Source organism: Anas acuta, chromosome 3, assembly GCF_963932015.1.
Source record: "Anas acuta chromosome 3, bAnaAcu1.1, whole genome shotgun sequence".
Lineage (NCBI taxonomy): Eukaryota > Metazoa > Chordata > Aves > Anseriformes > Anatidae > Anas > Anas acuta.
This window is the reverse complement of record NC_088981.1, coordinates 90,195,370-90,209,248: the sequence shown is the minus strand read 5'-3', so window position 1 is coordinate 90,209,248 and position 13,879 is coordinate 90,195,370. Positions and strand designations below refer to the sequence as shown.

The 13,879-nt window shown below is 35.0% G+C and overlaps 1 protein-coding gene across 1 annotated transcript in view; it reads right to left on the bottom strand.

Moving 5' to 3' along the window:
- EYS (eyes shut homolog) overlaps positions 1-13,879 on the bottom strand; it is an 830,760-nt gene that overhangs the window by 690,954 nt on the left and 125,927 nt on the right. Inside the window, exon 11 of the mRNA XM_068678264.1 lies at positions 13,295-13,399. Coding sequence (XP_068534365.1) covers positions 13,295-13,399 — 105 coding nt within the window. The remainder of the gene's footprint in view (positions 1-13,294; positions 13,400-13,879) is intronic.

Genomic DNA, 13,879 nt, shown 5'->3' with positions numbered 1-13,879 from the left:
CCACTTTTGCAGTTACAGTTGAATACTGTTATTCAATTTTTTCCTGTGAAAATACATACTGCAATAAAACCTGTAATCTATGATGCAAGAAAAAAATATCTCTTAGGAGCATTGCTGTGTTACTTGGACCCCGTTCTAGTAGTGCTAAAGTTGGTGTCACTTTTGGGGAACAGGAAAGGAGGGAAGCATGTATTTCAGCACAATATTAATCTACATTATTTCCCATTGCCTATTCTTTTGGAGGAATACTTTGAGAAAAGCAGGACTTAAAATATCTTCCAAGTGTCTAAGAGCATAGAAATGAAAAGCTGGTAAGATCTTTCTGACTATTGTCATACTGATTTGAAAATAAGCTAAGACACATGGTATTTTAGATGTAAGAATAAAAAGCTAAATACCAGTTTCAACATGACATTAGGTATTTCCTCAAGAAACCTAATTAACTCATTCATAATATTCCTCCCACTGCTTTTAGAATTGTTCTGCCAGAGGCATTTCACATACATTTCACTCTGTAATCAAGTGTGGTTGATAATGACTGGTCTTTGGATGATTTGAAATATATTAATTCTTTCATAGAAAAAGAATAATTTGAAGACATTTAGTATAACTAATGACTTCCATGGATTTCACTATGTAGAATAAATAATCAGATTCATCACATACACAGATAACATCTGTGATTATCTGATCAATACTGTTTCATAAATGACAGCAAAATTGTAGACATCAGCTCTCCTTGCTGATATTCCTTCATATGTCCAGAAAACTGCCTGCCTTTATAAAAGGCAACAAGATTTCAAGTCCATTCAACTTAATACGTGTCCTGATACCCTATTCTTTGTATTAGGTATAAATCTTCCTGAAATATGATTGTTCCTTTTTTTCTATTTTTTTTTTTGTTTTTCTGTAACTTCTAATGAAGCTCTTTGTGAAATGTCAAGTCTCATTATTTCTTGAAAGTCTTGTCTGTTAAATTTCTCCTTTCAAAGTAAGATGTTATATGCTAGAATATAACTGAATATAAACTGAAGTTTGTTCTTTCTAACTTGTCAAAAAGTTAATCATTTTCTATCTATGTTATAAATTGACTAGCTAAATAAAATTTGAAAAAATATAAGAGCTTAAGCATTTAAAGAATATATTATTTTTAGTGTGATTTCTTTCTAAAATAAACTTCACATGACCACATTTTTTATAAAGTAAATCCTATGTATTTTGTTTGCGTGTGTGTACAAGAAAAAAGCAAAGCAATCCTAACATTAAATTCACTCACCAATTTAAAATTTCAAAAAGGCATAAACATAAAAGTACTATTTCTATATATTCCATGAAAATGAAAGTTCAGTTTTGGTGTTCTGATGAATAAAAGTCTTTACTATTCTCTCTCCTCTTCTAACACATCACAGGATTCATAAGGAATTCCAGCCCTGAGAGAAAAACATCTAAAAATTCAGACTTCATTAGGTGGTGGCTGTAATCATTCTTGATTTCAGTAAGGCCTTTGATATTATTCCTCACAGCATCCTGCTGGACAGCAAGCTCAACATGAACCAGCATTGTGCTCTGGAAGCCAAGAAAGTTAACTGAATGATTCTCCCACTGTATTTAGCAGTAGTGAAGCCTCCCCTTGACTATTGTGTGCAGTTCTAGGATTCACAATATAGAAGGGACGTTAAGGTACTTGGAAGTGTCCAGAGGAGGGCAACAAAGCTAATAAAATGGCTGGAAGGCATGTTGTATGAGGAGAGGTTGAGGAGACTGGGTTTGTCTAGACTGGAGAAAAGGACCACCCTACAAGTTTCTGAAGAAGGGAAGTGTAGAGGGAGGTGCTGGCCTCTTCCCCCTGAAGACCCCTGAAGTTATTACACAGCACTTTTTTATGTGTAGACACTTAAAGAACTTAGATGAATAAAGAGATGTTCATTGTGGAGGGGTATGCTCAGTAATCCCATGGTAAAGTCTGGCCAATGTGAAGAACCTTCACAAGTATAAATATATTAAAATCTCATTTCGTTAAAACCTTTTTATCAGATTATACAGCCATCGCCCTAAATTCTACAATTCTTCTGGAAGGAAGAAGCTCTTATTTACAAGAACTGAGAGCTATTCAATAATCACAGGCAAACATGACATCTTATTTCATGCATCTTGGAACCATAAAGAAAGCTTTTAATATATATTTATATATATAAAAATGACAAATAAAAAGCTTGAGAAGATAAATTCTACAGAATAACTGAATACTTAATGTACTGTATTAATGTACTTATGTACTTAATGTATTCAGTTATTCTGTAGAAATATAAGTGAAAAAAGGTAACTAGAAAGGAGTGGGTGGGCAAAGGCAAGAATTATTTGCCAATAATAACGTTTACTTGAAGACTGGAAATGACTGGTAGTATGAACTATTCATTGAGCTACTGAGAACAGTCCAAAGCAGAGATAATTTTATCTCAGAGGAGAAGACAGAAGAGTAACAAATCTGTTTAACTAAAATGGGTACTGATAATACCTTCATGCTTTTAGTATTCTATAGTATAACTGCATCTTATTCTAAGTAGTAGAAACTACTACTAGGGAGAGAAGGTATGATAATATTTTGAGTTAATGGAAATTTCAGGTTGGAAATTAGGAGAAATTTCTTCTTAGAGAGTAGTTAGGCAGTGGAACAGGTTGCCCAGGAAGATGGTGGAGTCACCCTCCTTTGAGGAAAGGTTGGATGTGATACTTAGGGACATGGTTTAGTGGGTGATGTTGGTGGTTGGGGGAATGTTGGACCAGATGATCCTGGAGGTGTTTTCCAGCCTTAATGACTCTGTGATTCTAATGCTGGCGGGCAGTTGAACCTCACACAGCTGCTCATTCACTGTCCAGTGGGATAGGAGAGAGAAAGCGATAAAAATCATGGCTTGAGATAAAGAGTGTTTAATATATGAAGCAAAGTGGTGCAAGCAAAGCAAAACAAAATAAGGATTAATTCACTACTTCCCATCATCCAGCAAATGTTTAGTCACTTTCATGAAAGCAGGGCTTTGTCACGTGTAACAGTTACTTGGGAAGACAGATGACAATTCAAATATTCCCTCCTTTCAACTTCCTTCCCCCAGCTTTTATTGCTGAGCATAATGTCATATGGTATGGAACATATGGTCCATCTGTCCCAGCATGTCCTCTCCCAACTTCTTGTGCAGCCCCAGCCTACTCATGGTGGGGGCAGAGTGAGAAACAGAGAAGGTCTTGACTCTCTGTAAGCACTGTTCAGTAATAGCTAAAACGTTGGCAAGTTATCAACACAGTTTTGGTCAAAAATCCCCCAAATAACACCATAACTGGTACTATGAATTAAATTAACTCCATCTCAGACAAAACAAGCCTACATTAAAACAAATAAAATAAAATCAGTAAGTTTGGTTTTGGTGACAGAGAAATTAATTGCATTAGAAAAAATTTCAGTGGACTTAAAAAAAAAAAACACACAAAAAAAACCTCACAACTTGAATTGCACCAAAACCTTCAAAGTACAGCACTTGTGAACTGAATCTCAGTTAGAAAAGCCAAATTATTATATTAGGATTATGTACAGTCCATACTGTACACTGTTTCTCTGTTGGTTAACGTACAGACTCTCCATCCATCTATCAGAAGCATGTTCTATGTTCCCTGGAAGGTCAGCCAATACAGCTGCCAGAGGCTAAGCAAGGAGCTTTGAGAAGGCAAGCTGACAAGCCCTCCCAGGAAGTACTTGGAGATGCACTCTTGGATCCTGCTTGGTGAGTAGAAAGAATAAACAGTCAACACCCTATCTAACCAAACCACAGTTTGTATAAAATCAACTGGAGGGAATAACTCTCAGTAGCTGCAGTGACAGACTAGAAGTCCAAACAGATTTTCTGCATTGTTAACTGCAGCAGATACATTTTTTACCCTATGATACAGTGATAAACAGTGATAAATTTGCCTTTCAAAGTTGATATGCAGTGATATGAGGCATCTTTTCCTAATTATGTTACCAATTTCAAGTTGTAGAATACTTCAAGTGGCAGGGCTGCCTTGTCATACGGAAGTATAATCACTGTAATAAAATAACGCATAGAAATGCTTCAGTGTCATGACATATTCCCATGATATATAGCATGATTTGTCATCCAGGCACAAGCAAATAAATACATATTTTTCCTTTAATTTAACAAAATACTTTAAAGGAAGATCAAAGAGAACTTTGGGCAGTGTAAGTAAATAAACTTTACATATTTACACCAATAATTACACCTCACACCAAAAATTTAATGAAAGAAACATTGCATAAAATTGTTTCCAGTGAAGAAGCTTCATCACCAGCTATGGAAAAGATTAAAGTCAATGTTCTTTCTTTTTAAATATTTCCCAAGAGCGGTAGATATAGATCTTTTTCATCAACACATAGCTTGGTTCATAAAATCAAATACATTTCCATAAGCAAGTTTGATAACTGTGATTAACTGTTATAAGTATATGGCAATAAAAGAAACATTGATATAATATGCATATTTTACAAATAAGTTTGTATTTTTTTGAATATGTTTTTATTATTGTGATTTAATGATTCTAACATAACATTTCTTAAAAAATATCTATCTGTAACTGAAGAAAAATATACCTCATAGATGGTGTACAGATTAACAGGTTTTCTAAGATGTACAAGCTATCTAAGAAAATACATAATGAAGGACAGGCAACACAACTGGCACATTTTCAATTTTCCAAAGCAAAAATATTTGTGGAAAAATGAGTTAACCTTGTACAGAGATCCCAACATAACCATATAGATAATAACTGAAGTAGACCATAATTACCATAACTAAGGTAATGGTGCCCCTAGTTTGGGAGCACAACACTGTAGTAAATCCCAGTGTGTTTTGCAGCTGCTCTTTTCTTAAGAAACAGGTTTGCCAAATTAGTCATCAATAGTCTTTATTTTATTGCCAATTCCATCAGCATTGTTTTATTGTAATTAAAGTGAATGGCATGAATCTGGTCTGAGTCATTCTTGATTGTGTTTGGCCTGGGTATATGACTTTGTTGACTGCTTACTAAATCTGGATTCATACTGAGGTTCAATTTTATTGAACTTTTTAATGGTGCTTTATTACAACTTATTTTCATTGTCAAATAGTTCTTATAGTCCTCTTGCACATAAATTCCTTCATGTTATTTCTCTGAGGATTCACATTTAGTTATAGTACAGACACAAGTTGCCACTTGTCGTTTTAAGATTTAGTCAGGATCTATATAAAGTTGTGCTTTACTAAAGTAGAAGAACATTTTTGAAAGCTGAAAGGTGTGATGAGAAAAACAGAGTAGAAAACTGTGAATCAAAAATCCAATCTCCAAAAGTCAGTTATAAAGATGTAAGAAGGGCAACAGACTAAGACTAAGGACTATCCACTTTTACTGCAGTGTTACTAGTCATAGAGAAAATCACTTCAGTTTCCTAAACCTAAGATTTCTCAGCGTAAGCTCTGTTCATCCTACCTGTATTCATCTTGCCTCTGCAACTACTTGGGAAATTTCTAGGGAAAGCAATATTAATATATCCAATCATTTTCTGATTATTTTGTTTACAGCAACGGCAATTGCACTTACAAACAAAAGAAAGCAATGCAAAACAAAACGGAAACTACTGAACTTTCTCAGATGAATGCCTATTTTGCTACTGCAAAAACACACACATACCTAAAGCACATTGTATAATTGCTTCTAATATAAATCAGGTCTCACAAACAGCATTATAGTACATGTAAAGAAATGTTTTCTATATGGATAAAATAGAAATATCTATCAATTGAAATAACATATAATGAAAGTGATGAGTAGCATGGGAGTAATGCAAAAATGGTTTTTGAAACTCCAGGAAGAATGTTGTCATGGAAACAGCTGGGTTAGATATCTTTTTGTTGCTACAGTTTTATTTAGTTGCTGCTTAGTCTTTATGTTCTTTTAATAAATTAATCTTCCTCAAGTCATTCATGATTTTATATATCTCAAAACAAAATGCTATGTTAAGAACCTTTCAGATTCAAGGCAATGACTAATGGCATATTCATCTATACTGAAACATATAAAAATGAAAACTTCCATTTTACTCCCACACTCAGTCAGTTGAAAGATTAAAAGAGAAAAATGAGTAAAAGAATAGTCACTCTCTCCATAAAAGGCTATCATGGCATTCTAGACTATTTTGCCAGGAGTTAAATGAAGGAAAAAGAAAACATGCATAAACAGTCCCCCAACTTTTGAAATGCTTAAATTACTTTATTCTACATAAATGTAATGTGAACTAAAGTGGCTAATTAACAGAACTCATTTATAAAAGTAAAAAGAAACGAGGTTTAAAATTTAAACAAGCAAACATGTAAGTGCCAAGTTAATCAGAAAAGGAACACCAATACTAGGATAATAAAGAAATTAAAAGTAAAAAAAAAAAAAAGCTTGCTAACTAGACTTAGTGCAAGAAACAGAAGTTTAATTAGTCAGTGTGAGCATACCTCCCACAAATAAGTTTCTAAATATTAATTATCATCAAACACAAGAAGTGGTAAGTACCATTGGGAAAAGAATGGGAAGGGCAACACTGACACATCTTCAGAAAACAACCTGAAGCAATGAACATAAAACAAAGACAAAGGCAAAGAAAGTAATAGTGTTTCAATGCAATATAATTGTCAAAATGACCAAAATAACAAACCTGAAGACTGAGTTGCATTAAAAGAAGTAGCATATACAATGAAGTAACACGAGAATAAAATACACATGAAGGAAAATACACTTGAGGAGGCTATGATGATAAAGAATCCTATTTTTCTTTTCTTCCTATTAAATCTGCAGATTTCCAAGACTGGTGCTTGTGTATGTGTGGTGGTTGACCTTGGGAAGCTGCCAGATCCCCATCCAGCCACTATCTCACCCTCACCTCCCACCCCCTCAACACGATATTATTGATATAAAAACTTAGGGTCAAGAGAAAGACAGGGAGATCACTTACCAATTACCATTGTTAGCAAAACAGACTTTACTGGGGGAAGATTAATTTAATTTGTCGCCAAATAAAATAGAGCAGAATACTGAAAAATGAAGACAAAAACTCCAGCACATCTCCCCATCCTCCCCCTTTATCTCAGGCTTGACTTCACCCTTTCATTCCCGATTCCTCTACCCCACAGAACAGGGGAAGTGGAAATGGGGTACTGTAGTCAGGCCAAAACAGATTCTCTTTGCCACTTATCCCTCATCACACTTTATCCCTGCTCTAACATGAGTCTTTACTACAGGATACAGTCCTTCAGGATAAACCTACTCCAGCATGGGTCCTCTCCATAGCCTCAGCTCTTCAAAAAAAAACAGCTCCAACTGCTCCATGGGTCTTTCACATGGGCTACAGTGCTTCAGGAAAAGACTGCTTTTATACGGGCTCCTCTCCACGTGCTGCAAACCCTGTCAAGAATCTGCTGTAGCATAGGCCACAGATCTGTCAAGAAATATCATCCTGCTCTGGTGTAGGGCTGCATGGGTTGCAGTGTGGATATCTGTTCCACCACTGGTCTCTCCATGGGCTGCAGGGGAATCTTTGTTCTGGCACCTGGAGTACTTCCTCATTTCCTTCTTCTGACCTTGATGTTGGCAGAGCTGTTTCTTACTCTAGTTTTTCTTTTTCTTCTTTCTTCTATTTTCCCCCCTTTCCTATTAAACACATCTCCCAGAGGCACCACCATCTTGGCTGCCAGGCCCAGGTGGGCCCTGAGGTGGGGCAATTGGAGCCAGCTGGAACTGGCTGAGGCTGGCATGGGGCAGCCCCGGCCTCTCCTCACAGAGGCTACCCATGCAGTCTCTCCACTGCCAACACCTTCCCACTTACACCCAATAGGCTTTGCACAATCCAGACTTCTAAATCTCTCTGGCCTAGGTATCTAAAACATAAGCAGTGAATCTGGCGTGCCTCAATTTCTCGTCACTAAAATTTTTGCTTTTTCAATTATGTGTCTGGTTACATGTTTTAAATTCATGAGCCACATTCCATGAAGACTGGAAATTTGCCTATGCACAAGAAACTCATATGCCTGTTGCACAGTGCCAGTGTGCACAGTCTGTCCATAGTGATTCATATATTGAGTGGGAGGTAGAGATATCAGACTTACCTGCTTTTCCAGAAGCTACTCTGTTAGAAATGAGTTAGTATAGACAGGCAGCTGAAATTCAGAGGGTGTATTCTTTATACCCTCAGCAGCCCTTTAACAGGATGAAGTCAACATGATATATATATATATATATATATAAATATAATACACCATAATCAACCAATTGTGTTTGCTAGCTAAATTCCCTAAAATGATGAAGTTCAAATATAAAAGGAGCTAGTAACATCTCCTATATAAGGTCTAAGACTCAGCAGAATATACCAAAAGCCATACTAACAGTAACCAGTGATACAATCTGTATTATTACAAAATGACTTTTCTATTGAACACTTTTAAAGGGTGTTTAAATTTACAGATGTTAACCTGAAAGCAATACAGGTCTTCTGCACTGAGAGAAAAAGAAGGGCTTAGTGATGCTACAAAATATCTAAAGACATTGACCAATTCCATTTCATCTGTTTTATGTTACTAAGGTACTCTTTATCTTATTTCTTGAGATGTGAATGAATTTACACTCTATCACAGAAGTAGAGTCCCACAGGAGTGCCCTAATTAAAGTAACATACTTTTTTGGTGGGTGGGGTTCTTATGCTGCGATACAAAATTAAGACTATACTACTGAAAAAAAAAAAAAGAAAAAAAAAGAAAAAAAAGGAAAGAAAAAGGTGGTAACAACCAAACTCAAATGCTTAAATGGAAGGAGTTTTCTCTAGTTATGCATTTTTAAAAATTAAGGCTTTAGTTAACATCAGATCTCCAGCAATGCTCAGAAACATTTATGTGAATCAATGATCAATATTATTAAATGTTATTTCATCCTATTTAGTGACAACATCTTAAGCAGGCTGGAGTAATAAGTAAGAAATATCTCAGATGTACAGCAGGGAATTTTAATATTTTTTAAAGCTGCTGAAAAGAGATTTGTCATATAAAAATAATAACTTTATCAGTATTAACTTCAACATGTTAAGACAATGAAACACCTTGCAGAAACTAATAAAGAATAAGGTATATTTCCATAAAATCAGTACGTGCAAATTAAATGTGTATATTTTAGATGTGCTAAATACACAGAGTTCTTCAGTCTTCTTAGCAAGGGAGAGCAATCCTGCTTCTCAAGGACAGAAAAACTGTAAGTTCATAAAGTAAAACAATGAATATAAGTCATTTTCAGTCATTTTACATGACTGTGTAGGAACAAGAAGTGTTTACGGTAAATCTGGGTAATAGTCTGGTGGCAGATGATAGAATCATAGAATCATAGAATATCCTGAGTTGGAAGGGACCCTTAAGGATCATCAAGTCCAACTCTTGACACCGCACAGGTCTACCCAAAAGTTCAAACCATGTGACTAAGTGCACAGTCCAATCTCTTCTTAAATTCAGTCAGGCTCGGTGCAGTGACCACTTCCCTGGGGAGCCTGTTCCAGTGTGCAACCACTCTCTCTGTGAAGAACTTCCTCCTGATGTCAAGATGGCATACCTAAACTGGTACCAAGGATTCAGGTGAAGGTTGCAGTTAGAATTTGTGTTTGGATGAGCAGAAGCCAGAGATCAGAAACTTCCACTCAACACTTTTTGCCATTAACATCATTCTGCAGCTTATATTAGCAAACCAATATTTTGACAAACTTGAGGAATTAAAATATATTGTGTAAAAATTTGCTCTGGTGCAACAAAGAATTTGCAGTAGATTTCTTACATGATGGTTCATTGCTTTAGCCCTCAGACCATTATTATTTTCAACTGTTATAGATGAACAATTTCCACAGTGGTGTTCTCTTTGTTGCAAAAAATAGTTGTTGTTGTTGTTGTTGTTGTTGTTGTTGTTTCTCTCACATGCTCAGACTTACAAGAGAGTTTTCCTGATTTCATCTGAGACAGAACAGGTCTGAAGACTGGTGTGCAAACTTTTCTCTTGTTTTGTACTTAATTATTACTTCTTATATTAAAGGAGGGAAGTCAAATTTGTATAACTGAAGGGAACATAAGGGAACATACACACTTTTTTCTTTTAAAAACGTTGTGAATTTCCTCAAAGGATTTTTTTTTTTTTTTTTGAGAAAAGAGTGGAGAAATATGATTTTCAACTTTTGTGTCAGGGTTGAAACACGATTTCATAAAAGACAATAGTATGAACTACTATTAATTAATTTAGTACTTTGGTATTTATGTTACTGTTGTGAGTGCAGAGGTTGTTAGTGCATCAGTGAGTTCAAGCTAGGCTAATCTCTTGAGCCATCAGAGGGATTAATACTAAAGTCCAGCTAACAGTAGCAAAATTGTCAAAGATAATCTAGTTTTCTTGTATTTAGAGGACACTCCTACTCATAGTTCAGATAGAATATTTTCTGAAGACTTAATATATGAAGTGTGAATCAGAAAATAAGAATTCAGTAAAAATAATTAAAATTTTATTTTTCAGTAACAGCAGCTGTTTTCCATAAAAGGGTCAGAATCTGATCCCTAAAAATCTAAAGCAAATTTTAACAAGCTTAAGTAATTAATGGCAATAATGCTTTACATCTACCAAAGTATTTGATATACCTAAACAAATTATTTTCCAAAACTGTATTCGAATTTTCAATGTCTTACTATTCTATTGGGGAGGCCACACCTAGAGCACCATGTCCAGTTCTGATCCTCTCATGAGTAAAACCTACATATTTTCATACATTCAATATGACACTAGATTTTACTGAAAGTATGGATGCGCATAAGTTGTCATTTTTCACCTAAGGATTAGTTAGAATTAGTTGCTTTTTTTTTTTTTTTTTTTTTTTTTTTTTTTTTTATGAAGTGATGTTCTTATTAGGACCAAGCCAACAGTAAAAATATCCAATAACACAGTGACTTTTATTTTCAGGCAATTTGCAGACATTACCTATTTAATCATTGCAATATCTTTGTGAGATGATTGCATTTATTTATCTACAGCTTCAACTGAAGAATATAAACTGGGGATATTAATCAATTTACCCAAGGGCACAAAGGGTATCCATATCTGTATTTATATTAAAACATCTTTTCAGCTCATTGTTAGGTGTGCATGTCACTAAACTTTTTTTTTTTTCCAACTCTAATTCAAGTTCCCATAATGTTAATAATGTAGCTGCGAATGCTAGTACAGAAAATCTTCATTCTTTTCAAAAAATAACTGACCATTTATACAGATCACCTCTGGTTCACTAGGAGTTACTTGATCCTTTGATAATGATGAAGAATCACTGCTATTCACAGCATTTTAGTAGAGTCATTAGGTTGAAACTCATAGTTTGTATTGTATGTATGTCCATTACATAAACCTGATTGTTCATAATAAATCCCTGTATTAACCTCAGAGGCACAGCAAAAAGCAATGAATAGCTACAGACACTCAAACCATGTATGCACACACCAAGAATAATAATAAAAATTTATTGGATAAAGCCTGTATACAATGACTGACACCTTTAAAGGAATAGGCACAAATGATCTGCTGAGAGAATGTCACAATAATTTGCTTTTCTATCAATGACATATTCTGCCATGTGAAAAGTAATCTCCTTTCAGATCCATACACAAGAGTGTTAACAAACACCAATAGGGACTAAACGTGGGATAGCAAAGCAGTATATTAAATGTGTCTCCATCTCAGAACAAAGGAAATGTTCTTGCTAATTTTTAGCTACAGACCTAATTCAGCAACATGTGCCTATATGAAGCAACAAATATGAAAGCATAGTCTTGTGTTTGAAGATATAACTCAGTGTTGTCTCCAGTTTCAAACTCAACAGGATACTACTCAAAGCATTTAAGGATCTTTTGATATTAAGCACATTAAAGTGCTTTTACAAACAATTGTTTTGCTTATGAGGGATGGTTGGAGACTTGTGTTTCAGTGTTCTGACATTTCCAGGGTTTACTGATAGCTATCAGTTTTTCTTCTAAGCACCTTAGTACTTCTGTAAGCCCTCTCAGACCAAGCTTGTATAAAAACAGGTTTTCTGACCTTGTTTTCCGCAGAAGCAATGTCTGTAAATGCACGTCATAACCTATTCAGAGTTTATCAGTAATTTCTTTTTGGTATTTACCAATAAATACCAATGAATTTACCAGAATTAACTCTCTTCCAGACTCCTTTGGCCACCGTGCTTTTAAAAACTGGCCAAAGGATTTCTTATCTCAGGAATCTCTACCCTGCACCCCCAACACCCACCCTTCTACGTTTTCTTAATGTGCATATAATAGCATGCAAAATCACAAATTATACAGTGTATATATAATTGGCAAAGAAAAATCTTCAACATCATATTTCTTTCTTCCTTTATTTTGTTGTGTCTTTTTTCATTGTGTTGCTGCCTGGCCTAATTTATCTTTTTAGATAAAAGTCCTTTATAGCCCACACCATTATCTGCCAGCCTCATACAGTATCTTGGATACGTAAGGGCACCTCATGTGATACAAAATGCACATACTCAGGCAACCTGATTGAGCTCATGCATACTTTAGAGTGTTTCTTGATTCTTTTAGGTGTGAGTAATGCAGCCTGTAGAATTGAATCCTAAAGACAGGGATTTTGAATGTTTGTAAAATTTAACATTTTTTTGCTGCCTAAAACTTACAATTTCATCAAGAAATGTGTTGCTATAAGGTCAATTATATAATCAGATACTAAACTATTAGAAATCTCCAATTCTGTCATATTTCTTTAATGATATATTACAGTATTTCAGTGGCTTTTTACAAAATACAGGTATTTTTTTAAATCCAAGCAATCACTTACTTATTAAAAATGGCTGTCCACCTCCCAAGGTCAGGTTGGATGGAGCTTTGAGCAAGCTGGTCTAGCGGGAGATGTCCCTTAGCATGGCAGTGGGGTTGGAATTTAATGTTGATCTTTAAGGGCCCTTCCAACACAAATCATTCCATGATTCTATGAAAATTGGTCATAGACAAATTGCCATCGACACTAACTGATGAAATTTTCATTTTCCTTAGTCTAAATAACTACCTCTGTACCTTTCAAAATGCAAGCAAGGTGCTTTTGCCATATGAGATTTCGTAGCACACAAGATATAAATGTGGTACTTACACACTAAACCAAATTAACAATTGTGTAAAAAATTTCAAATGCTTACCAAGGGGGCAATTGCATTTGAATCCATTTATGTCCTCTTCACAGGTTCCTCCATTCCAACAGTGTCCATCTAGACACTCATTCATGTGAACAGAACATGTTTCTCCTGAAATTTTATATTAAAATAAATAAATCAATAAACATGCAGATCTGTTCAAATCATAGGGACATATTATTAATGGAAAAGGACTATCAGAATGTTGACCTCACTGGCCAAGGCACACTTAGTAGAGCACACAGGGACACTGGTAGACATCCTTTATGTCATGAATTTTTCTACTTCATTTGTTACAAGAGTCCATTTTGACAGGCAATATTAGAAGCATGACAATTGAGAAAATAGAGAGCCTTCCTAGAGAGGATACATACAATCCTGGAGGGCTTTCCTGTTATACAAAATTACAGTATTCAGGCATTTATTTATTTATTTATTTTTTTCAGTTGTGTCAATTGTTTTCTTTCATTTCACTCACTGTCTCCTTTGAAAAAGAATGGCAGAGTATCATCAAACATGAAAAGCAAGCCAACACTAATTTACAGAGTTATGTGTAACAGCAGAGTTCAGCTTATGTTCCGCAGAATGTTG